We start from the raw sequence: 26,424 nt of genomic DNA on the forward strand, positions 1-26,424 counted from the left end.
TTGGAAATTGGCTAAATAATAACTGCACAGCACGCCAAGCTTGAAAGGAGGAAGACTGACATCAATGATGGGGGCAGGGACCGTCCTTCATATCACACAATTTTGTTTTTTGTTTTTGGTGGGGGGGAAGGGTGATGGGAGTGGCAAAAGGGGATTGGGGAGCAAAATATACTCTGAAAGTTCGAGCAACGAATGTGAATTCAAAGGGTGCAGATGTTGTATAGCTGACAAGCAAAAGCCAGAGTGCTGGACTAGGAGCTGGGAGACCAGGGTTTATATCCCTGCTCAGCCATGAAGTCCACTGAGTGATATTGGGCCAGTCATTGTCTTTCTGCCTAACCTTCCAGAGAGGGTTGTTGTGAGAATAAAAGGGAGAGTGAGGAAAGTGTTTGCGCCACCTTGAGCTCCTTGCAGAAAAAGGTGGGCTATAAATGCAGTGATAAAATAAAATGTTTTTTGATTTCTAAAAAAGGGGAAGCTTAACAGAGTGGGGTTAGTTTTAATAATGAGGACAGGAGGTGGATATTGGAGCACATTCTAAATAGTGGAGCAGTTCCTTCCACTATACTCACAGTTGGCTCCTGTGGTCCCAAAACAAAATATTTAGATCTCTGAACACACCAGTAAGGGGTATACCTATACTACACTATCTTTTATTTTGGTTTTATGCCACAGCTTCCTCCCCCCAAAAACCATTGGAACTGTGGCTTGGTGAGCATGCCAATAATTTTCCAGTGCCACAGAACTACATTTCCCATGATTCCTGGCAGAGAGGGAATTGCTACTTAAAACTAATTTAAACCAGTATCATAGATATTGCAAATTTTTAAGGGAGTTTGCGACCACAAGGCATGGTGCTGACCTCTGGCTTAGAAGCCCTTATAGAAGGAGGATTGCCTGCATGGAGTAAAGATAAAGGTGTTTCTGAGTGTGTGAATAAACTAGCCTGCTGTACAAAGGCAGTTTTGCTCTGCCCAGTTTTGCCTCTTGCTCCACCATGGCCGGCATGTGGCACTTGGGAGGTTGCTCAGAAAGGAACTCAGTGTGGAAAAGGCTCCCCACCCTGAGGCTAAGAGATGCTGACTGGCCCGGCCTCAGCCAATGGCTTCATCATGATGGAGAAGCGATTTGAACCTGTGTATCTCTGCCTCAAGTCTACACTGACTTTCACCACCTCCAAACACTATTTTAGAGTGCAGGAGCATATATATTAATAATTCTTTATTCAGGAAGCTGTGTGAAATCAGGAACCAACTTCAGCACCATGTAGCACCATTTCCCTGTACAGTGCTGGTAAACTCTACAGCTCCCAGGTCTACAACCCCTGACACACTGGGTAAGATTCCCATTACTGTCTCTTCTGCATGCTCAGCAACAGAGGCGGAGCTGTTGTTATTTCAATAACAGTAGGAACACAGGAAATTGCCATATGCTGAAACAAGACCATTGGTCCATCCAGTGCTAACTACACAGATTGGCAGAACCTCTCCAGGGTTCCAGGCAGAATACTTTTTTCCTGCCCTTACTGAAGATGCCAGGAATTAGAATTGGGACCTTCTGCATGCAGGGCATGTTCTATGCCAGAGAGCTGCAGCCATTTCCTGTAGTCTGTAGCTGTGGTCACAGAACATGACTAGTGGCCAGATATCTATGGCTCTTTAAAGACCCACAGATTACCACCCATCTGTCTCAGAGGCTTGGGGCAGATTGCAGTCATCTTTATCTCATTTTTATCCTCACAAAAGTGCCTGGATTATTGTTGTGGGATGGGGATGACAGCTGATCACAAATGGCAAGCCAATTTAGACTGTACATATCCTTGCGGTTCACTAATAAGGCAAAGCCACCCTATCAAATTATGCACCTGGCGTGTAGAAGGTGCGCCATCTTGGCTAGAGTGTTGGACGAGGACGGCAGGGGCCCAGGTTCAAATCCTGACTCCGCCACGTATTTTTTTATTACATTAATATACCACCTTTTCCTCCAAGGAGCTCAAAGTGGGGCACTTGGTTCTCCACTCTCCATCCATTTTATCCTCACAACAACCCTGTGAGGTAGGTCAGGCCAAGAGACAGTGACTGAAGAGACAGCCTGGAAGCTTGCTGGGTGGCCTTGGGCCAGTGACAATCTCTCTCTCAGCTTAAGCTACCTCGCAAGGTTGTTGTGAGTGAGAGCAAAATTGGGAGGGGGCGCTAAGCATCACCTCAAGCTCCTTAGAGGAGAGGAGGGGTATAAACTTAATAAACAAGCCCGTCCATACATTTCACCCTGAGATCTAAGACACCAAGGGTGGTTCCTCTTTGGAGGCTCCACCTTTCCCAGCCACAGCTCAGGGGGTGCCATGTCCTCTAAATATAGACTTATTTCGTGCCTCCCACACACTTGAGATTTCGCACATTCCAGGCTAAATTCAACTCTTCCCCACTGCAGCTAAATCCCATCACATCCCCTTCAGCTGACTCAGGAATACCCCTCCCAAACTCACCTCAGCCTCTGAGCCCCACTTTTCTTTAAGGTGGCTGTATTTATCTTTACCTGTCCTCCCCTCCCTCCACCAGCGTTGGAATTTCATACTGAGTTTTCAAGCGAGGGGTGCCGCATCTTTAAAAAAGCCCCTCTCTGCTCCCTGGGTCTCCACAGAGTCCAGGGTTGTTTATGTGTGTCAGGGAAACACGTATATGGCCCCAAACGCACGACCCCGCTCCTTCGTCGCCACTTGTTTACCTCCAATGCCGCGCACAGCGCTTGATGGGAAGCTGCCTCTTAGCAAGCAATTGAGCTGTGGCTGCTCTAATCCTGGACTACCTTTCTTTGCGTATATTACTCCCCCCCTCCCCCCAAAAAAGGAAGGAAGAGCAACTGTTCCATGAGATGCCCCAAAATTCCACCTTAAGAGGCAGTGATGTCATCACGGGGTCCGCAGTACCAGAAGGCGCAGCCTGCATCCGGAGACCAGGGGTGGGGGGCGGGAGGCAGAGACGCACAAGGTGTGTGGGGGGGACAGACGGACAGACTGACTCCTATTCGTCGACATCCTGCATCTTCCTCCCCCCCCACCAAAAAAAGCAAAAAGCTCCACATCATCCTCTCCATTCTCCCTCTGCTCTCTGCTTCAAGGGGTTCTCAGTCCCCTCAAGGTGCTGGGGGAGCTTCTTATAGCCTCTGTCTTCGCCTCACTGGTTGATTTTTTTTTATTTTTTAAGAATTTTGGTTGGGGGGAGGTTGGGGGTGAAGATTCCCCCCTCCATCTCTGCTCCTTCATCTCTCTCAAAAATATTATTAAGCCACAAGGGGTTGGTTTGGCAGGTAAGTATGGGCCTTCAGTGGCTACATTGTGTGTGTTTGTTTGTGTATGTGTGTGTACATCTATAGTGTGTGTTTGTGTGGTGTTTTGTTTTCCCCTGGGGCAGCAGTGGGGGGGGAGGTGAGGGGGGGATCATTGAGTGTCCCCTTTTACCTAACACTGAGACCATAGGACAGAAGGGGGGGGGGAGTTTCAGCACCTGTGAGGTGACCGGCTGCATGTTAACATTGGTGTGCTTGTATTTTGCTCATTAGTGCCAGCCTAGCTGAGAGAGAGAGAAAGAGACAGACACAGACAGACAGACTTGCTTCTGATGGCTATTTGTCTGTCTGGGTGTATGTGTGTGTGTAAGAGAGAAAGATGACTGTCAGTTTGTGGATATTTGTGTGCTGCCCACTGCAGTGTGTGAATGAGTGAAGGGTAGCTTTTAGTGTATATGAGGAAAGAAGGAAGGAAGGAAGGAAGGAAGGAAGGAAGGAAGGAAGGAAGGACAGTCTGCATGTCTGGTGGACATATGAGACTGTCCACTAAGGTGTGTGAAAGAATGGTTCGAGTGTATGGGCAGTTTGTGTGTGCATGTGTATGTATGTCTGGGACTGATAGATTATGACTCAGGCGGTGTGTGGTTTGTGTGGTATGTGAGCTTGTACGATTTCAACTGGTGCATGAAAGAAATTAGCGCGCCTAAAGTATGCCGACAAGTACCAGTTATTAGGATGTGCTTGTTCTAAGGGTCTGAGCGCATCTGTGTCCATGGATACAGGAGAAACAGGTGAGGATTTGTGTGCCGTTGCGTCTTTGTGTGGTGACTGTAAGTGTCTGTGGTGTCCCTTGGGCTTTTCTGTTGTGTGATGTCTGTGTTGGTGTGGTGCGCCAGTGAACTGGAGGGGGAGGGGTTTAGGAAGAGAGAAACATAACTCCCATGAGAAAACAAACACAAACACACTGACACACTGACACACAACACTGAAGTAAAGCTCACATAGAACGTCATCTCACTTAGCCCTATGTACATACAGAGAGATCATAACAGAGACAACCAGAAAAAGCAGACACTGTACATGCCCCCCGCCCTTATACACTCTCACGCATTGATCATTGTCATACACATGTGCTCACACTTGCATAATAGCTCACCCACATTCACACAAGCCGGCACTCCAGGTGCCCTTGCCTTCTTATCCTCATATAGCAAAGGGCAAAGTGAAACATCTGAAACAAATTTTGAGGTAGGAAAAAACCAAAAATCTTATATGGTTTGAATGCATGTGTAGAAAATAGATAGTGGAAGTTTTTTTAAACAAACAAAACAAAACCCAAACCAGCTCTTATATCAAAACTCATACTGACATTAATTATATTATATTATACTATATTTCCAAACAGCCTTTCAATCATAATGGCTCCCATAATGGTTTCAGATGAGCACAAACTTTAATGATTAACAATTCAAATAATTTTACAGTACCGTCCAAAGCATGCTTACTTAGAAATAAGCACATGTGAGTTCAGCTGGAACTTATGCTGAAGGAAGTTTAGAGAGGGTTACAGTCTTTAATAATAAAACCAGACTGCAGTTCTCTGCCCACTTTCTGGGGAATAATCCCCCACTTAAACCAATGGAGCTTATTGTTTAGTAGACCTGTATAGCAGACCTGCTGTTAATTATCTGCAGATGAAGGCACTTCAAGTGGCTGCGTATGATGCTGTGTATCTGACCTAGACCTCTGAACGTTCTGGCTGCTGCCTTAGCCCCTTCCTATCCCACCCTCCGCATTTGTACATTCTGATTTATAAATTTGAAATCTGGGGGGTGAATAATTCTGAGGTAAATGTGTAAACATGTTCAAAGTTGGGTGGCAATACTTCAAACACATGCACAGCACTCAATAAGTGGTTTTGAGACTAGACATGCTTCGCTGATTTTTAGCTCTGCGAGTCATCCTATCATGCAAATAAGTCTTATTCCAGAATCCGATCATGCAGGTGTGACTTACTCCAGAATATGGCCATATGCAGTCATTTTGCTTTCTGTAAGGTTGCTCTCACATGTAGAGGTCTACGCTTGAACACATGTAAACAGATACAAAATTGTCACACTTTTACTCTTAAGTTACCAGTAACATCTTCTGAAGCACACATAAAACGTTGCCTCAAAACGCACGATGCTGCCTGTAAACATGCCTGCCCTCATATTCAAACACACCACTTCATTCACACATGCACAAATACCTAAGTGCACACTCAAATCTGTGTACAGTCACCTCCACTCACAAAGAAACATACACAAGGGAATAGTGGGTATTGCAGTCCTCTCTTGTGCATTCACACACATCCTTAATTTGAACAAAAAAAAAGATCACACCAACATAAATATCACATACACACACTTGATTGCATATTCATTATTTTCATATAAGGCTGATTCACACATGCACACGTCAGTTGATTTCTTATCACTTGATGAGAGACAGGCAGCTGAATGTGTGAATGCTCCATTGAAAAATATTGCATTTGAGGTGGAGTCACCAAGTGATCAGTTGTGCATGAAGGAACCAGCTCTGAGATACCAACTGTCCGTCTCTTAGGTGCCTTTTAGAATGCACAGCCAGAGCCAAGTAGACACACCATCAACATAGCTATGGCTGTGGTCCTTTGCATTCATCTGGGAGAAGGAGATACAAAACAGGGTGCAGTTTATTTCTGAGTAAACTGAGCACAGGATCACGTTGCCGGGCTTACAGCATAGTGTTCTCCACACAAAGAATACAAAGTCATTTCAGAACACTCATGCTGCGACACACACACACACACACACTATGCATACCATGTCATCCCAACACAGAGATCCCTGCACACACTCACAACACATGGATCCATCCTCAATTACAGATTTCTTCATATACAAATTCTGCTCGCACCTATAGTTACTTACTACACCCTTACACACAATACATACATTTAAACCCACATACTCATTTCTGCACCCAAACTCATCACATGCATGTATCACTGCAAACAGACACAGGCCATTTCCCTTACACACAAACCCACCATATAAACCCATTTTAAGATAGGCAGAAATGCATTGCCCCGTATGTCACTTCCTATCTTAACCAGCGTAATCCTACCTAAAGAGACCCATTACTCTCTGTACATGCATCTCCATCTAAACAGTTTTCAATGAAGGAAGAACCCAAACGTCAACTTTTTAATTAAAACAAAAGCCCCTGAATCCAACTTTTCAAAACTTCCATTCTAACATTGATTTATTTGTTTGAGGGATAGTTTTAAAGAACTAAACATTAAGGTCCTGTAGATGCATTTTTAATGCAATAACATGTTCATTTGCTGAATTTAGAATGCATTACATATTAATTTTCAAAAATCACTAAATTCAAAAGTATCCATAACAGTATTTAGTTATTGCATTGATTTCCTGACTCCCCTTCTTCCGAAGATTCCTGCACTGCAGGCAGTTGGACTAAATAACCCTCATGGTCCCTTCCAGCTACAATTCTACGATTCTATGATGAAACCTAAGGTGGTATACACACACAGGCTCCCACCCTGGCCTTGGCCCAAATCGAGATCAGTCTTCATTTCACCTGGGCAGGCTGCATTATGTGTCTAGGAATAATAATAATAATAATAATAATAATAATAATAGGTGGGTGTTTGTTTGTTTTTAAAAAGAATAATATGAATTTAGAGGGCAAGGGAAATGCAGGCAAAATTGGGTCAGGAGAAATTGTTTGAGAATCTATTTTTTCCTCCACATGTATTTTAAGTCTCTATTATGCACTCATGCAAACCCTCCCACATTCTTTCTCTCTCACTAGTTTCTCCTTCCCACTCCACTCCACTTTCCCTACTTCTTCATCTCACAGCCCAGGAAATTGGATGGTGCGGCAATAGTGCTGGAGAAGAGACATTTGCCTCCTCACCTGCCTAAAGCCAAGCCAATTCTCTCTTTTGTACTGAGAAACATTGCACAGCCACACAGAAACACACAGTCCCCCTCTGCAATGACACAAGAGTACAGGAGAGGGGGGTGTTGGGACTGGGTGAGCTACAGGCCAAGGAGGTTCCTTGGAGATGGCCAAGGGTTGTAGCCAAAGCTGGTTCTTCTCAGTGCAGACCACTGAAATGAATAGGCATGATTAACTTAGGCCCACGAATTCTAGTAGGTCTGCTCTGAGTACAGCTAGCACTGGCCATACTGGTAATCCCCAGTGTAAAACTTCATGTGCAGGAAAGGGGAGAAGGAAGAACTGGAGGGGAGGATGGATAGGTCAGGGGGGACTATAGAGAGGGAAGCAGAGGCCATAAGGAGGAGGAAGTAGCCATGGGGGGAGGGCAAACAGTGGGGCACTGAAATTTCAAGGGATAGCATGGGATAGAGGGTGAACTGGGGTGACCCACCAATGGGAGTATAGGAGAGCAACCACAGCTAGGAGGGAGAGAGGAGATTTAGGGGGAGGAACCCCACAAGAAAAGTGTGGGTGCACTGGGGTCAAAAGTCATGTGGGAGAAAGTGGGGGCAAGGAGAAGACTGAAGGGGTCCTAAAGGTGGAGGAGAGCATAGAGGCTACCTAGCCCCTCAGCTTCAGGAAGATCATCATCAGGGTCCGTAGAGAAGTCAGCAAGGGAAGCCGGGTCCACTGCAGGAGGCAGGATCTGGCCGAAGATAGGAGGAGGAGCTGAGAGAGAACCAGAGTCAAGTGGGGCAAGAGTGGGGAGTCATGGGGCAGATAGGTTTCTACCTAGAAGAGAGAAAGGAATTGGTTCGTTAGTGTAAAGGGGGGGGGGGAGAGTCGGAGCCCAGCAGGTGCAGCAGTATGGGGAGAGGGCTGGGAGTCGGAAGTGGGGGAAGTGGGAACTGGAGGAGATAGCAAGGAAGGAGGGAGGGAGGGAGGGAGGGAGGGAGGAGGGGGTCAGTGGAGAAGGAAAACTGGCTGGTGGCCAAGAGAGGGAGAGATGAATTGGGAAGCGGTCAATGGCAGCAGAAGGACAGTGCAGAAGCAGTAGATTTAGTCTCCCTTCGAGAGGAAGGGGACGTTGAAGAAAGGGGGCGAAGTGAAGGAGAAGCAAAAAGAGGGGGGGGTCTGGGAAGATGGGGCAGGAGGCAAGGAAGGAGAGAGAGAGAGAGAGAGAGAGGGAAGGAAGGGTGCTAGAGGGGTGGAACGAGTCGATATAAAAGTGAGCAGGGTGCTAAGATTGGGTGGGTAGTTCTCGTGGTGAAAGAGATGGGGAGAGGGGACAGAAGAGGCCCCTGAATGAGAATAAGTGGCATTTCTCCTACACGTGAAGCTCAGGCGAGCATCTATTTTGCCACCGTTACACTTTGAGTGTGGAGATTGCAGAGCTGCTTCCAAACTTAATGTGGTAAAGGGGCAAACTAGGATCTGCCTGATTTCTGTGCAATGAGGGAGATATGAGGGCAAGTCTCCATGCAGGAAAAGTGTGTGTGAAGTGACCCTAGGCTAAGCAGAGGATGGAGGGGGGAAAGGCAGAAGTTCCCAGGGAAAGAAGGACAGCCATAAGAGAGTAGAGAAGGGAGATGTGGCAACACATGGAAGCAGGGAAGGAGGGGAGACCATGAAGAAGGAAGAAAGGAGAAGAGGAAGAGGGTTGATGAGGAAGACAAAGTCAGCAGAAGAAAGGAAAGGGGTAGAAGGAGGGAAGGATGTGAGGCTGTGACAGAGAAGAAATGAATGAAGGGTGAGAATGAATGGAGGACAGAAAAGAGGGGAGAGAGGGAGGCCAGAGAGATGAATGGGTATCCTAGGACTTGGAGATAATGATGGCAGATCTGCATGGACAGGCACTTGGAGAGGATAATGGAGCGCCAGGGGTGATGGCATGAAGCCTGCAGTGAAGGACTGCCGTGATGGTCCACAGGGGTCGAAAAACGATGGTGGCAGAGGGCTGTGGAGGGAACTGAAAAAGAGAAGGGGATGCAGAGGGCAGGAGGGAGGGGGAGAGAGAGATGGGGGGGTAGAAGGAGGGAAGGCTGTGTGTGAGGATGGAAGAGATGGAGTGGGAGTGACAGAAAGAGGAGAGAGTGATAATGGCAGAGGGATGCAGTGGCAATGTCGGTCATTACGAGAGGGATGGGAGGAAGGAGAGTGGAGAAGCGTACATGGTGGGATGGGGAGGGCGAAGGCGTAACGCAGCAGGGAGCGCGAGTGGCCAAGAAGCGCCATGGAGGGAGCGAGAGGAAGGAGGGGTGAGGATGGCAGGGGCCACGGGGCGCGGACAATGGAAAGGACGGCGGTCCGAGCGGAGTGTCGGCGTGCGGATGGATGGATGGTGGGACGGGAGCGATGGAGGGCAGCGAGCGGAGGGAGAGCGGCCGAGGCTGCGGAGGGCTGTGGCGGAGCAGCCGTCCGCACTCACCTTCCCTGTCCCTTTCTCTCTCTCTCTCTGTCCCTCTCTTTCGCAGACCCCGGCGCTGCGCCGCGGGCTCTTTCTCTGCCAACTCCTGCCTCCTCCTCCTGCTGCTGCTGCTACTGCGCCCGCCCCGTCTAGAAAGAGCCTCGCCCCCCTCCCCTCTTGGCCGCGCTCCCTCCTGCCTTCTCCTTTCCCCGCGGCAGGAGGGGTGGGGGGAGAGGGGGTGGGCCGAGGAGGAGGAGGGGCCAGGATGACGCCTCGCGCCCTGATTTGACACCTGCGCACCGTCGGGGGGCGGCCCCCCGCCTCGGCCCGCGCCGCCGATGCTGAGCTCAGTGTGCGTCTCCTCTTTCCGCGGGCGCAAGTCTGGGAACAAGCCGCCGTCCAAGTCATGTTTGAAAGGGGAGATGGGCCGGAACGAAGACAACGACAAGATAGTCATCAACGTGGGCGGCATCCGGCATGAGACGTACCGCAGCACCCTCAAGACCCTGCCGGGCACGCGGCTGTCGTGGCTCACCGAGCCCGACGCCTGCAGCAACTTCGACTACGACCCCAAGGCCGACGAGTTCTTCTTCGACCGGCACCCGCAGGTCTTCGCCTACGTGCTCAACTACTACCGCACGGGGAAGCTGCACTGCCCGGCCGACGTGTGCGGGCCCCTCTTCGAGGAGGAGCTGGCCTTCTGGGGCATCGACGAGACCGACGTGGAAGCCTGCTGCTGGATGAACTACCGGCAGCACCGCGACGCCGAGGAGGCCCTCGACAGCTTCGAGACGCCCGAGAGCCAGGACGATGAGGAGAGCGGAGACCTCAAGCGCCACTGCCTGCAGGAGGACGGGCGCAAGCTGGGCCGGTGGGCCGCCATGCAGCCCAAGGTGTGGGCGCTCTTCGAGGACCCCTACTCCTCCAGGATGGCCAGGGTGAGTAGCGCGGGGCTGGGGGCTTGGGGCACCCACCCGCTCACCTAGATGCTTCCTCGGGCTCACCTGATGTGGGCAGCATGGAGGAGCAGGATAGAGATACCTATGGCTGCTGCTGCTGCTATTGCTGTTAGCATCGTGACTACTAGCATTGAGGCTCTTGTCCCCACTAGTGGCACAGGGGAAGGCAAGCAGGGGAGCGGGGAGGCAGGGTCCCTGCCCCCAGGAACTTACAGATCTAAATGTTGACAAGAGGAGTCAGGGGAGAGTAGCAGAATAGGGGCAAGCATAGTTAAGGCTGGCAGAAGTTAATCCCACTCTGTTCATTGGGGCTTATTGCCAAGGAAGTGCAGAAAGGTTTGAGGGCAGCCTTGGTTTGTGTAGGGGAGAGGAGAGGCGAGCATCCTAGCTTTTCTCTCCCTCCCTTACACTGAGTCAGGTCCCAGGTGCATTTAGCCCAGAATGACTACTCCGACAGGAGATGGCTTTGCAAGGTCTCAGGCAGGGTCTTCCTCAGTCCTGCTACTTTTCACTTGGAGAGGGAAAAATTAAAGCTGGGACCGTCTGAGTCCAAAGCATGAGCTCTGCCTCCCTGAACTGAGTTCGTTCTCTCAGTCTCTGGTTATGGCTGGAGGTGGGACAGAGTAAGCAGGAGAAATTTCTCTTTAAATGTTCTTTTGCTTGTTTCGCAATTGTCCCTTGGCTCTGTTCAACAGCAGGCCTTCTAGCCTTCTTCTTTGCTGTAAACCCTGACAACTTCCCAAAGAAACCTCCCCCCCCCCCGATATTGTACTTTTAAGAGAAAGGGGTGCAAGGGGCAGGTGGAAAAGGTGAGATGTAAATAGTCAAGAGTGGAGGTGCAGGCTAATGTTGGAGGTGCAGTTGAGATGTGCAAGACTTGTCCCAAGCAAAATGGGCAGTGCCACAATGCGCAGACTAGCGCAGAGGGACTGGTGTGCAAGGGTCCATGTGCAATGCTTGGTAAGCATGGATGGATGTGGAAATGTGGCGGGGGGGGAGAGAGAAGGATGTGTGAGTGGCACTAGGTGCTGGAGGTGAAGGCAGATTATGCAGTAGAAAAGATGAGGTTGCCAGTCTGAGTGTGCAAACAGAACAGACTGAGAAATGGAGATGTTCTGCAGGCAGGGATGTTTTTCAGGAGCTGATGGCACCAGTCACATCTTAGGCACACACAAGCGATGTGCACCGTGCACTGAAGTGCCCTGTAGAGAGAACATATAATAAGTCAGATGCTGCAAACAGACATCTAGAAGAAGGAATGGTTGGCTGGGAGAATACAGAATGTGGAAGGGAGAATGGTGCAGGTTTCAGAGGTGTGCAAGGGCACTGGAAGAGGTGCACTCAGCCATGTTGAGGCATGAAAAATGTTGCAGAAAATAGGAGAGGTTAATGTGCAGGCTAAGAGGGGGTGACTGAATGAGCCTGAATGATAGAGAGGGGCAGTGATTCCGGTTCAGAGAAAGCGTACAAGAGACCCAAGTGTGAGAAATGGAACTCTAAGGAGAAAGGAGCATGAGGAAAGGAAGGGGGATCATGCAAGGAATGCTGCTGGTGGCAGTGAAAACGGGGTGCAAGAAAAAAAAGTTGAGCTCAAGAGTTGAGCACCACGGGACACGAGCGTGCGAATGAGTGTAGTAGTGTGTAGCAGCAGGAGGATCCAGACACGCATGCGCTGGGCTTATGACTTGCTTATCGGTGTCAGGGTGAATGCCTTGATCTCCAGCAGGAGGTGCTGCTAAAACAGCTCCAAGTCCTTTCTTCACTGTCCCCCAAAATAAGGTCCCCTGTCCTCCTCCTCTCTGGTCTCCCCCATCCCCTCCACACACAGTTTATCTCAGGTCTCACTTGCGCCCTTCCTGAATTTTGGAATCCTCTGGTCTCACTGCAGTTTTGCGTAGTCCCCCCGCCCCCACTGCATGCCCCACTGCCAAATCTAGGGATCTTTCATTTTCTCTCCATTCAGCCCAAATCGACATCATCTATCCAGGGAGAAACTCCAGATCTCCTCCCCCAATCTTCAGCAATGCAGTTCTGAATTGGCTCCCCCCCCCCCTTCCCAGTGTGCTTGAATAATGCTGCTCAAAACTGCCCCCTTCCCAGACACTGCAGTTTAGAATCCCCCATCCTGCACTGCACCCCCAAATATCACTCCCCTTACTGCATCCCCCCCGTTCTTTTCCCCTTTTCTTTTTTTAGCCTATGCAGCTAAAGCCTTTCCTGTATAACTTCTTTTTGCAGAGCAGCTGAAAGGGGGGGGTAATGAAAGACTGCTGCTTGTTCTCTCTCTCCTTCCCCCCCACCCCCGGCAACCCCTCCAGCATTACCTCTAGGACAATATTAGTGCTTTGCTATCTCTAGAACTGCAGAGCCAGCGGGTTGAGAAGGGGGGGGGAGGGGGCACCGCAGTGCAGTGTGGAAGCCCCAGAGTTTGCAGTGCAAAGCCGGCATTCTGCAATCCATTCCCCCTCCCCTCGCCCCAGGCAGCTGTTCTCAAGGGTGCAAGGCCTGTCCGGTCCCTTTATTCAGCCCCCCCTTCCTCCCCCATGCAGTTGGGAATGCAGCCAGAAAAAGTTACAGCAGGGAGGAAGAGAGGGCAGGAGTGTTGGGGAGCAGGGAAAGGAGGGGGTTTGCTGGCAGTGGGAGCCAAGAAACCAACGGGACTATGAGGCAATGCTGCATTCAGGTGGACATCACGTCAGGGATTCCATAAACAGAGGAGCTGGTTGAGAACCGAAGCCAGCATCTCCCCACTACCAGCCGATATAACGGTGGCTCCCCACTTAATGCATTTACAGAAATGGCATATGTGTGCTATAACTACAGTAGCGACCCCTCCCCCCCGCAACCTTCTCTCTTTGGGCATTTGTGCATGAATAAGAGAAAGACGCAAATCAGTACTGAAGTTTGCAAAGTTGGGGGGGGGAGTTGAGGTTCATGCCCCAAGCACAGTGTTTGAATTACCTGCTTATGAAAAAGGATGCGAAGAGATTGGCCCCCATCCACCACTATCCTCGCCATTCAGGCAGGCAGAAGGAAAGAATATGGACTGGGGAAGAGGAAATAGAAAACCATATCGGTGGACAGCATAGTGAATAGATTGATGGGCCAAAATGCACTTCTGAATAATGCTTCTCCAATACGCAAAGACACATTTGCTTCGTTTTCGTTCACTCTGCACACACCAGCATGCATATTTTATAGTGATGCATAGGCAGGCTGGGGCTACAAAATCTGTACCAGAGCATATTTGTTAGCTGCATCTAAGTCCCTACATATCAGAGAGGGGTAAAGTATGTGCGTTGAGAGAACAAATAGACAATGATTGAATAAAGACACACACGGAGATCCTCTTCTTCCTCTCCTTCCCAGATCTTTTCACACCACAATCGTTCTTTTTAAGTTTGGCTTTTCTTTATCAGTTTGCACCTTCTTTTAAACTGGACTGCGTCCCAACGTTGATCCTGGAAGCACTTCAAGTCCCTTCATGGTATATAGACAAGGAAAAAGTTCCAGAGGGGCAGCTGCATTAATGTGGTGCACCAAATATAAACCAAGAGGCAACCTTAAAAGTTTTGTCACGGGCTCAACGGCAGTTCCTTGAGTAATTATGTATAATCATGTATATATTCCCATTTGTGTGGGTAGAGAAACACATTATATAACATAATTTGATTAAACCCAATGTAATTCCGAGCGTGTTTGCTTGGAAGTTCAGTGGGACTTTGCAGCTAGCAAATGTGCTCAGGGTTGCAGTCTCAAATTGTCATTTGTAGTGTACAAATGGCGCTTACTCATAAATTAAAGACAAAGTGCAGGTATGTGTACATATGCCTGTATGCAAATGGAAAGCATAAATATATGTGCTCACGACTGTTATTTCCCTTTACATTTCTCCCAACACTACTATTTTGTACTTTAACCACGTTTGAAGTATGGCATGAGAGTTTATTTCTTCATTAGCTGTGTGGACAGCAAACTCATACGTATACTCACAGCTACATAACAATTAGGGGGAATATCACAGGCAAAGCAGCTTCATCTTTGTAATAAGGTTCCTGTATATTATATTATACATTATATTATATTATATTATATTATATTATATTATGATATATTTTTAGGTATACATGCACGAGGGAACAAAGTATGGCCACGTAACTCAGACAAGCCTGTTTTCAGTACACAAAGGGTTATATGGAATAAATGGGGAATGTGTTCTTTCAGGGAGCATGTTTAAAATGATGAAAATCAGATAAGTATCATTTACCACTGCATGCATTTTTAACGCCCAGATCCTTGTTCAGGGCAAATCTGCACTTTTTAATCAAATTGGGAACTAGGAACCCAGACTTCAGCATCATATAAAATGGATGATTTTTTTCTTTTCCTGCCAGCCTTGCAAGGGAAGTTCTGAGTTAAAACCCAATATACCCTTCTCTGTAATCAGCTATAAAGTTGAACCTTGGACCAAAAAAGGTTGATGCATCCAAAGTATTTGTGTCTGTCCAGCAGACTGAGAGCCAGTACCAGCTTCTGCGCTAAGGGAATTTATTTTTAACCAAGTTCACCTCTGCCTCTCCATCCCATCCTCACCTGTGATGTGCAAACATTGCTTTTATTCTTGAGGCTGAAAGAGAAGGCAAAGTCTTTTTGTCCTATAGGAGGCACTAGAGAGACAGTGCCAACACTGCAACAGAGCCGAGTCTTTCTTTTATCCTTTTAGCAAACTCTGCACAAATTTCCGTGTCCCTTTGCTGGAGATCCTTGCTGTGCCCCCTTCCCTTTCATATTAATTCTCTGGCTTTCGTCTTCCCTGCATGATTAGCAAGCCAGTGCAGAAATTCTGGTTCAGCTTCTTAGGGAATTCAAAGGAGAGTAGATATGTGGGGGAAGGGAGGGGGGAGAGAGGATTTTTTTTTTTAAAAAAAGGCTTTTAATGACTCTTGTGAATAATGACTGCAGAAAGGGAACAGATTCCAGATGCTGGCAAGAGCCAGCTACAAAGGGTGGCTTCTCTTATTTATTACAATGTGGGGCTCAAGCATCTCAATTTTCTAGTCTCCCCTTGTGCTAGTTTAAACACCTCCTCACTCAGAGAGTTCTGGCATTCAGCAGCCCAATTCAAATTTGCCAGCCTCCATTCTTGTCCCAAAGGCTACAGAAGTTCTGGTCCTGAACACCATTTTAACCCACAAGCCCATCTCCTTCTCCAATGAATCTAGGAGACCTAGTTGCCAGCTCTCACTGTTTTAACCTCCTAGACTCAACACTCCTCTAATTCAACTACCCCTATCCCAGTATATCCACTCCCCTGATTTAAAAAACCAGCAGTTCTAGAGCAGTTCTCATATTTCCCCCTGCAAATCCAACTTCTTTCATGGCAATTGGGGAATTGTCATTGCCATTGTCCCTCCTCATTTCACGCTCCTGGAGCCTTATCTGCTACCTACTCGGTGACCCAGTAAATCTCCCCTTGTATTCCCTAGAGTCACTCTTTGTCCCCCAAATCAAGAGTCCTGCCATGTAATTCTGCCTCTGCTCTTAAACCACTAAACTCAGTGGGTCAAAATTTCAGATATCCAGTTAACTGAATACGGATTCATAGTGCAGGTTAGAGCGGTAGGTACTCTTAAAGCCTTCTGTCCACTCAATTTCCTTCCAAGACCAAGATGATCCTGGCTTTGCACGTACATACATACGCACGCACACATCCCAACTCAGTAATTCCAGTCTTTCCACAGAAGCTCTTGCATATTCTTTCAAACATGCATTCTCACACTCTATCACTTTTGATCCTGTGTGACCTCAGTGGTGCCATCTGTGCCCCACTCAGAATGAAAGGAAGCCCTCTTCCTGCCCCGCCAATGCAGCAGGACTGGCTTACTGCATTTCAAAATAAGTGAAGATACACATTGCCATCTAAACAGGGACCCCATGTGGGACCGCACTGTCCACAATCTTAACTTACTTCACTGCACCGCCGTGTGGCTTTGCTCAATAACTCAGCAATCCGAGCATCCCATTCCTTCCCTACTTTCTGTCAATCTGTAGACTCACCCCCTGCTTTCAGTTCACAGAGCCCAAACATCTTTACTGTCCGTTTGGTCCTCTCTCCTCACTATCTGACCCCTCTACATACCCTTCACAGAAACCCCTGGAATTTCAGAAACCTCTCTTGCCAAATCACACTTTACTCCTTTTCATCAACTTTTCCTCTGAAAATCATGGGTGCCTGGGGGTCCCTGAGCAATCCTTTACCCACAGCTCTCCACAGGAAGCAAATCCCACCCCCACTCCCCCTCCAGTATTGTGGAAAGATGCCCACTTTTACCCCAGGCGCTGAAGGACTATTGCGGTTTAATCCATTCCCTCCCCTTCATTCCTTGCCGCTCTCCATGGTACTGAACTGCAGTGTTACATCCAGTAATAGCGGCAGCAAAGGGAGAGAATTCACACACACACACACACACACAGAGAGAGAGAGAGAGAGAGAGAGAGAGCTTTCTCCCTGCCTGTAAGAATAGAGGTTATTCTATGATGCTATGTATAGAGAGAGGAAGAAAATGATAGAACTGGAGAGAAAATTAATAAATTAGTACACTGTGTCAGGTGGGGCGCGGTGTTGACATACATAATGTCCAGTTCAGCCATTAATACTCTGAAGAAAGGGCCAAAGCACTGCAGCCTCGGGTGCCCCCTTTTTTTAAAAAAAAAAAAGGCTGGCATTGAGGTGTGTGCATTTGAGAGCAAGGTCGTTTGAGCATCTTTACTTAGTTGCATAATAGTTTAATGTGACACAGATTTCACATGAGAGGGGCGAAGAGGGGGTGAGGGAGCTGAAAGATGGGGTGAGAAAGGATGACAGCCAAGGCCATATATATATCGGGAAGTCTGCCTTGCTTTATGAGCTCCTGGGCCCCTTATTGTGCCCAGGCAGAAGGATGTATGTGTGGTAGACTTTGGAAAGAGCAGCAAGACCATAATATGGGAATAGTGAGGAGACTGGACAAGGGAGAGGCTGTCTTAGCCTTCTCCACAAAAATGCTGACTTCTGTTCAATAAATAAACTCCAGGACCCCAGACTTGAAACCGGTCTGCTAAATTCCCTCGTCCTCCGCTGCCTCTCCAGTGGCCTTTATGCCCCTCCCCATTTTTCTCCCCTTCCAGAAGGGAGCTAAATCACAGCTTGTTTTCTACCTCTGGCCTGAAATCAACCTTAAGTCTTTCCCCTCTCAACACTCCTTCCTCAGTTTTTTCTCCATCCTTCAGCCTCTGACCCCTGCCCATAAACCCATGCCTTCCCCCCTCTCCTTTTTGCTGATAATGTATCTGCTAACCTTCACCTCACAGATTTTTCTCAGCACCTTTTTCTTTACCTCACAGTTCTTTCTTGACCTCCATTCCCCAGTTTTCTTCTTATCATGCTCCCTGCATTAAGCCGAACTTTGTTCCAAAACACCTTCTCCAAACCATTCCGCTCACTGTGTTCTCACTGCCAGCCCTCTCTGCTGCTCCCCACTTGTGAGACACTTGCAGCAGTCATCACCTTACTCTAGAGCTTCCTCGATGAGGGGGGAAAGAATGAAATGCATAACTCCGATGAAGCGGACTCTCTCGTCCAGAAAACCTTACGCCATGGAAAAAAAGAAGTGTTGATTTTTCAGGGGCCACACGATGCAGCAACAGACTGACATGGCCAGCCCCGTGAAACATGAAAACAAGAAGCACTCCAAAATAATTTCAAAATCCACATTAGGGCAATACCTTTATTAGGTCAACCAAAATATTACAAACCGCATGCAAGCTTTCTCCAGAACCTTTCCTTTTCATGTGTCTCCAAAGTAAGTGATCTGATGAGGGTTGCAGCATAAGGCCCCTTCTGCACCCTTCATATGCATGCCGTTGTTTGAAGTTCAACTTATCTCTAAAACTACCCATATCTGCTATATCGGCTTATTGTGCCTACCTCCACTTTCAAATATCTTTGCTGGAAACAGATCTGACACCGGTTATCCTCAGGACGTCATTGCAGCCTGAATCACAGTCCTCTGCAATGACCTAACTTGTTACAATGCCCCTTTATATAACTTCCATCCATACAATATTAAGTTAATACTATTAACCAATCCCTCTGTGTGTGCGTGTGTGTGTGTGTGTGCAAGAGGCAGGGAGGGGTTACTTGCTCTTCTTTGACATCTTTCATCATACCGTATCTGCCCATCTCAAGGGTCTAAAATAAGCGTCCTGCCACTTCCCTCCACAAATCTCACTCTGTGCCCCCGAGTACCCAGGAGTCTTGTGCTTCCAAAGCCCACCCTGTTCTAAACCTCAACCAATACTTCTATTGCTATTCCCAGAGGTCCCAGACATCCCGTCTGCTCCAGACCATGACAGACTCTCCTCCTCCGGGAACCCAGCTGTTCTAGATCCACGGCAGCCCTTGCTTTATACCAGGAGTAGCTACCGTGGTGTGCTCCACCTGATTTGGACCACAGCTCCCAACAGCCTCAGCCAGCATGGCCAATGGTCAGGGATGATGCATGTTGTAGTAAAAAAAACCCCACACATTTGGAGTGCATCACATTGGTTACCCTGCTTTAACTCAATAAACCCCATGCTTCTCCCTGAATAGCTAGCATTCTCCTTGAATAAGTAGCTCTTCCCTTCCCTGCCCACCTCTGGCAATCCTTTCCCTTTCTGAATGCAGAAGTCCTGCACCAAAGGACAGCTCTCTTGCAAGTTCCACATTCATAGGTAACTTTGGCTTTGCAAGGAGTAGAAAGACCAGTGAGAGCTGACTTTCTCTTCTGCTGCTCAGAAGAAGAGGTGGGCTGCTGATGTGGTGCAGTTAAGTAACTTTGGACTTAGGGGGAGAGTCCTCTTAAGGTGGCAATGTGTATGACTTCACCTACTTCCAAATTTAGTCAGCCGGCTGTGCTGTGTCTGAGTCCCTGCTACTCATTCTGCTGAGTGGGCCCCTGGACTTCTGCCCCAAAGTCCAGCCACTGAAGGTGCCTTGCATAATGTCCAGGGAACACCTCGTAACATTTGCTGGATTTGTGATAATAATTTGCCCCCATCAGATGTCCAGTTTGTAGAGTAGAAGCTTTGAACAGCCAAGGGGGAGAGCCAAAGTCATCTCAGGGTAACGGTGGCGGCCAAACCATGACTCTTCCAGGGACCAGAATAACATGTCCTCCGTTTTCTTTTTCTTGACTTTGTGCCCACCACCAGGCACACACACACACACACACACACACACACACACACTTTTCCTTTACTTCTCACCCCTACTGGATTCCCCATCTGCTACTTCAATATGCTCCCTCATTCATTTCAGGCAAAAGGGGCTATTTCTGTGCTGACGGAAGGACAGCTGGATCCCAACCCAGAGGGGTGGGGGCAGGATTGGGTTTGACAGGGTGGTGGATAGACAAAACCTCTATCTTTTCAAACAGGGTCCTAATAGGTTGGATGGAGAACTGGAGACTTAGGATTTGGGGGCTATTTGGAAGAAGAGAAGCTCAGAAGGTGGAAAGAAGGTGCTAGTAAGGTCTTCTCTTCCTGGCGTTTCCATTAATTCTCTGTGTCTGACCTTGCATCAGTCCGCCCCGCACCAGAAAAATAAATTTAAAAATGGTCCAGAATCAGATATATGAATAATATTTCTTCTCTCTCCCATGTATTCTGCCCTGAACTCCATTTGCTGACACACACCATCTTTCCCAGGAGGCATAATTCATTATTTCTACCAAAATGAATTGGGACTCCCAGAGCTGCTAAAAGGGGGACCCATATAGCTGTCTTCCTCATTAGTTTGTGTGTGTGTGTGTGTTGGAGATAATGGCTGTAAAATGGTGCATGTGTGGGGAGGAGGAGGGTGTACAGAGAAGAAGGCATCACCAACCCAATATATCCAGCAGCTGGGAATATTATATGAGAGAACAACTCAAGACTCTGGAAGTGAGTCACCAATGCTAGATGGTCCCCAGGAACGTTGCTTTCCTTTGGGATCTCAAAAGGCCTCCCTCCCTTCCCTCCCCACCTTGGAGAAAAATGATAGACCTAAAACACACACACAAAAATCAAGATCAGAGCATCAGTTCCATCTATCCTCTATACTTTCTGTTTATTCATCTATCCAATCACTGCTTTCTCTTTCTCTTCTCCTCCCTCCTCCCATGCCTTGTCCTGTGCTTCCTGGATCCCTTGGCTTGTCCATTCTTCTCCTCCTCCTTTCTCTCTCTCTCTCTCTCTCCCCCCCCCCCCACTTCCTGGGCACCGCACTGCGCTTCAAAAGAGATTCTAGGGTTTGTGTGCAGAAACTGCTGACGGGACGGGAATTCTGTGCAGTGCAGAGATCCAGCGAGTGGAAGAGAAAGCAGAGAGATTGCTTTGCAGAAGGAGATGGGGATATGGTGTGTGTGTGTGTGTGTGTGTGTGTGTGTGTGCGCATGCACACACACTCACACACATCCATAGTTAAATGTGTTAGTGTGGAGTGTGTGTACACATATGTGTGAGCAAGAAAGTGTTCCTGCATCGCACAAGGCTATATGATCTCTGTGTTGGGACATGCATGCTAAGTGTGTGCATAAAGATACATGGGGCTATCTGTATCTGTGTACATCATGCCCAACTGCATGTACATGCATGGAAGTATGTGGGTATGTATGGGTGCAAGAAGTGTTGCCTGGGAAAGTCATGTTTCATGCAAGTGTAGAAGCATGTTTGGATGTGCTCAAATTGAACAGTCATTTGCTATGTGCATAATAACAAAAGATCGTGTGTGTGTGTGTGTGTGTGTGTGTGCAGATCAGGGCTACCTCTATAAAGATCTACATATTTATGAAAAGTATATATAACATGATCTATAGAATATATGCCTATGTAAATCTGCACACAATGTATACTGAATGACTTGTGTGCCTATTTGTGCGTATTTATGTTTGAATGTGCACACATGCTGAGTTTTGGTTGCAGATTAGTCTGCAACTAAACCAGCTTAAATCTAATTGAAATCAGTAGATACGGCATAAGCTCATTAAGCAATGAGCTTGTTTAGGTGGACTTGCATGGTGGTATGTGTACAACCGCAGATGCATGTGCATCCCTGATTGTGTGTTCAGGAAGGGATAGGAGTGCAGTGAAAGGAATGCATGAGGGTGTGTTACTTTGTGTGCAAACGCACATTAGGGTCTGTGTATCTACAGGCCTGCAAAAGAGCACAGCACTGAGTGTGCTCAGTTGGACTGCCTGCGGTTGGGAGAAAATGGATGGAAGTTGTGTGTGTGTACATATGTGCAAGGCATGTATATGTGTGCAGGGTGAACACGCAAAGGAATGCCAGGTACAAAAGGGCAGGTAGCTTCTTGTATACACATGAGGAACAGCTCTTTGCTGTGTGCATTGACACAAGGTCTATGGGAGAGCATGTGTAGGTCAGTGTAGGTGCACAGATGTTGCCCAGTTGTGGAGGAATGGCTGAGCAAATGGAGGGGCAGACATGCATGCCCTTATGTAAGGAATCTGTCTCTGAGGACAGCAGTTGGGTTGTGCTTCCAGTGACAAAGCATTTTGTGGTAATGTGGCAACTGTGTGTGTGTGTGTACCCAATGGGAAATGTGAATGAATTACAGAATTTTCTGTGGTAAGTCTATGTGCAGGAAAGCACATGACTGCTTGCATCATTGCTTCCCTTCATGGGTTTTAGCAAGGCACCGGAGTGGGGGAACGGTGTAACAGAAGGTGTCTGGGTGCTGAGCATCCGGCACAATCCTGAAGCCTCAGCAGAAACCTCCTAGCGCTCTTTATTCATTAATCAGAATGCAGATGTTAAGACTGTTTAAAAGCTCACTGGTGGGAATATTGCATGAAATAAGTAAAAAAACCCAAAAAAACGAACAAACAGGAGGAGGAAGAAGGGGAAAGGGTTTCCCCTCCCCTTCTCGCATCAAAGTTTTGCTGTGAAAATTGGGAAGAGAATGGCAATCAAGCCCCCTACTCAGTCCCAAAGTTTCGGAGACACTTACAGACAGGGTTATTTTTTTTCTTTTCTTTTTCTCATCTATAATTTCTCATCTGTAAAAAAAACAATAATGATGATCTGCCCTAATAGGGCTGTGAGAGGCTCAAGGGTAACACCAGGGAAGCGGAACCTGGTGCCCTCCACATTTCGTTAATTCCCATCTTCCATCAGTTCCAGCCAGAATAGACGGGGATCAGGAATGGTGGGAGTCGGAGTCCGAAAAGCATGTGGGAAGGCCACACATTTCCCATCCCTGCCTTATCTTCACCAAAGGCAACTCAAATCTTACCCTGAGGAAAAACAGTTTTTGCAGCCTACGTACTTCATGCAAATCAGGGAATAACTGCAGTCATAAGGTCCACAGAGTTGCTTTCTTAAAATTCAGGATGAGAATCTTAGGGTATTGAATGACCACTATGCCGGTTTTCAAATCCTGTGCTTCTAAGGTACAACTGCAGTCATATGGGATATTTATTTGATTGCAATAATATGTTATTTTTTTCCTCCAAGGAGCACAGGGAAGCATGCATGCACCTCACCACCACAAACTATGTATTCTCGCAGGGAACCTATGAAATAGATTAGGCTGAGAGGTAGCAATGGACCCAAAGTCACCCAGTGGGTTTCTTGGCTGAGGAGGGATTTGAATCCAGGTCCCCCTTTATTTCAAGTCCAAACTTTGGCCTTATGCCACATTGAGAATGTATATGTGCCACACTGTGATGTATCCTTGCATACAGACCCAATTAAGAGTTACGGTAATAGCAGTAGCAATTTTATATATAAAATCTCATTGGCCGAGAGAGCCAGTGTGGAACAGTGGATTGCGTGATTAGGGAGACCTGGGTTCAAACTCCTGCTCAACCATGAATTTCAGTAGGCCATCTTGCTACCTAATCTACCATACAGGGTTGTTGTGGATAAAGCATGAAGGAAGAGAAAGAGATGTGTCGCCCTAAGCCCTTTGGAAGAAGAACAGGATAAAAATGTAATAAGCAGCTGCTCCTGAAGAACAGTAATAGATGCGGGTGGCGCTGTGGGTAAAACCTCAGTGCCTAGGACTTGCTGATCGTAAGGTCGGCGGTTCGAATCCCCGCGGCGGGGTGAGCTCCCGTCGTTCGGTCCCAGCTCCTGCCCACCTAGCAGTTCGAAAGCACCCCTAAGTGCAAGTAGATAAATAGGTACCGCTTTATAGCGGGAAGGTAAACGGCGGGTGCTGGCTCACCAGTGCAGCTTTGTCACGCTGGCCACGTGACTGGGAGGTGTTCTCAGACGGCGCCGGCTTCCGGCCTCTTGAGTGAGATGAGCGCACAACCCTAGAGTCGGTCACGACTGGCCCGTGTGGGGAGGGGTACCTTTACCTTTAAGACAGCGTCAGCTCTCAAGATGTTTCTGGACTTCAGCTCCCATCATCCCTGATTATTGGCCAATGGTGGCTGAAGCTGATGGTTGCCAGAAGTCACAGCAAAACCTGCAGTGCCAGGTTTCCCCACTCCTGATTTAAAAGGTGGTTAGACAAATTCATGGAGGATAAGGCTAGCAATGCCTACTAGTAACGATAGGCCAGTGGAACTTCCATTGAGTATGCCACTGAACATCAGGTGCTGGGGAGCTCATGGTGTTGTGTTCATAAAGGACAGCCCATACTTCAGTGGTGGAGCTATGGCAAAAGTCCCAGGTTCAATCAAATTGACAAATGTCTCAGCTGGCAGGTGCTGGGAAAGAGTTTCTGCCTGAGACCTTGGAGGGCCATGGACAGTAAGGGCAGTCAGTAATGGACTAAAGATCAATAGCCCTGACGGACCTGGTGTAAGTTACCTTTATAGGCTGCAGAAATGTAAGTCGATAATTGTTTATCATTTATGATTTGTCACTTTCCCTACTCTAACTGTCTTAAGCCTATTCTACTCATACAGTACAATGAGGTGCTAGAAAGGACTGCAAGGGGTGTGGGGGATGGAATACTATTTTTAAATGCTCCAGTTTCACCCCCCCCCTTTAAAAAACCCAAAACCTTCTTGCAAGCAGGCAACTAGATCATCAGAAGCTGGACTACTTTTCTACTTGCAAGGATTAAAACAAACAAACAAGGGGAACATCTAAAAATGTGACCGTAATCTCTCACACTAGTGAAATCCAGTCCAGCCTACAACCCCCAAGTCTTAGCTTTGCCTGCATGCCTTTCCACTTGTTGGCATAGAGAATAAGAAAAGAAAAGGGGATATCTGCCTTCTGCCAGGAGCATACTCTGTTTTCGTTTGCCATGTGGGTGGGTAGGGATGGATGCTTAAGCACAAATGGGTTCCTTTGGTAGGGGATGCTGTTCCTTCTCTGTCTAGTCTTTTCCAAGAATGCATGAGCACTAATGGCTTTCTTCCCCATCCTCCCCTGTTACACTCCCTCTTTCCCCATGCCCTGCCTCTCTCTCCAGTATGTGGCCTTTGCCTCGCTCTTCTTCATCCTCATCTCCATCACCACCTTCTGCCTGGAGACCCACGAGGCTTTCAACCACATCACAAACAAGACAGAGGTCATACAGTCAGAGAACGGCACCACCGTAAAGGTGGACTTTGAGATGGAGACAGAGCCATTCCTCACCTACGTGGAAGGGATGTGTGTCATCTGGTTTACCTTTGAGTTCCTCATGCGTGTCATCTTTTGCCCAGACAAGCTGGAGTTCATCAAGAGCACCCTCAACATCATCGACTTTGTGGCCATCCTGCCCTTCTACCTGGAAGTGGGCCTCAGTGGCCTCTCGTCCAAAGCGGCCAAGGACGTGCTGGGCTTCCTGAGGGTGGTAAGATTTGTCCGGATCCTAAGGATCTTCAAGCTGACAAGGCATTTCGTAGGGCTGAGAGTCCTAGGCCACACATTGAGAGCCAGTACCAATGAGTTCTTGCTCCTCATCATCTTCCTGGCCCTGGGGGTCTTGATCTTTGCCACCATGATCTACTACGCCGAAAGGATCGGGGCTGACCCAGACGACATCACAGGCAGCAAGCACACCACCTTCAAGAACATCCCCATTGGGTTCTGGTGGGCGGTGGTCACCATGACGACTTTGGGCTACGGTGACATGTACCCCGAGACCTGGTCAGGCATGTTGGTGGGAGCACTGTGCGCCTTGGCTGGCGTGCTGACCATTGCCATGCCCGTGCCCGTCATCGTCAACAACTTTGGCATGTATTATTCGCTGGCCATGGCCAAGCAGAAACTACCAAAGAAAAAGAACAAGCACATCCCACGAGCCCCCCAGCCTGGGTCGCCCAACTACTGCAAACCGGACATGCAGTCCCCACATCGCAGCAACCAGGGCGACTCATGCCCCCTTGCTCAAGAGGAGATCATCGAGATCAACAGGGCAGGTAAGGTGGGGGTGGGAAACACCCTGAGGGCAGAAATGGCTAAAAATGCAAACTATTTGCATAAACAGTCTCCTAATCTGGCAGCTTTGAAATTTTCTTCCGTTTGGGTTCCTCTTTCCACACTGAGTTACATACTGAGGAACTGCTGTTAGGAGGTTGCCCCAGAGCCTATGCACACTGAAGAGGATTCTTGGGCATCTTAGAGAGTGCGCTCTCATTGTTCCCCTCCATGTGAAACTGAGAGTTACCCTTAGAATGCATCCTGTACACCTCTTTGCACTGCAGAGGAAGGTTGGTAGTCATGGGCAAGCTGTCCTTCAGGAAAGTTTGTCCATAGCTCATTTGCTAATTATTATTTTTTCAAAAAAATAAGCTGTTCTGCTGTAA

General features: G+C 47.9%; 1 protein-coding gene and 1 long non-coding RNA gene across 7 annotated transcripts in view; one reads left to right on the forward strand and one right to left on the reverse strand.

Annotated features, from left to right (window-relative positions):
- The window catches only part of LOC308460224, a 132,572-nt gene that overhangs the window by 62,039 nt on the left and 44,109 nt on the right, over positions 1-26,424 (reverse strand). The gene's annotated exons all lie outside the window — the stretch shown is intronic.
- LOC308460159 (voltage-gated potassium channel KCNC1-like) overlaps positions 2,945-26,424 on the forward strand; it is a 49,854-nt gene continuing 26,374 nt past the window's right edge. For all 6 annotated transcript variants that reach the window (XR_013978492.1, XR_013978493.1, XM_080976189.1 and 3 more), the window contains exons 1-3: positions 2,945-3,306; positions 9,753-10,623; positions 25,104-26,037. Coding sequence is in view for 4 of the 6 variants with exons in the window: in XM_080976189.1 (XP_080832315.1) it covers positions 10,024-10,623; positions 25,104-26,037 (1,534 nt within the window). In the remaining 2 variants the exon portion in view is untranslated. The remainder of the gene's footprint in view (positions 3,307-9,752; positions 10,624-25,103; positions 26,038-26,424) is intronic.

The sequence above is a fragment of the Podarcis pityusensis genome (assembly GCF_964106645.2).
Source record: "Podarcis pityusensis genome assembly, chromosome: 13".
Lineage (NCBI taxonomy): Eukaryota > Metazoa > Chordata > Lepidosauria > Squamata > Lacertidae > Podarcis > Podarcis pityusensis.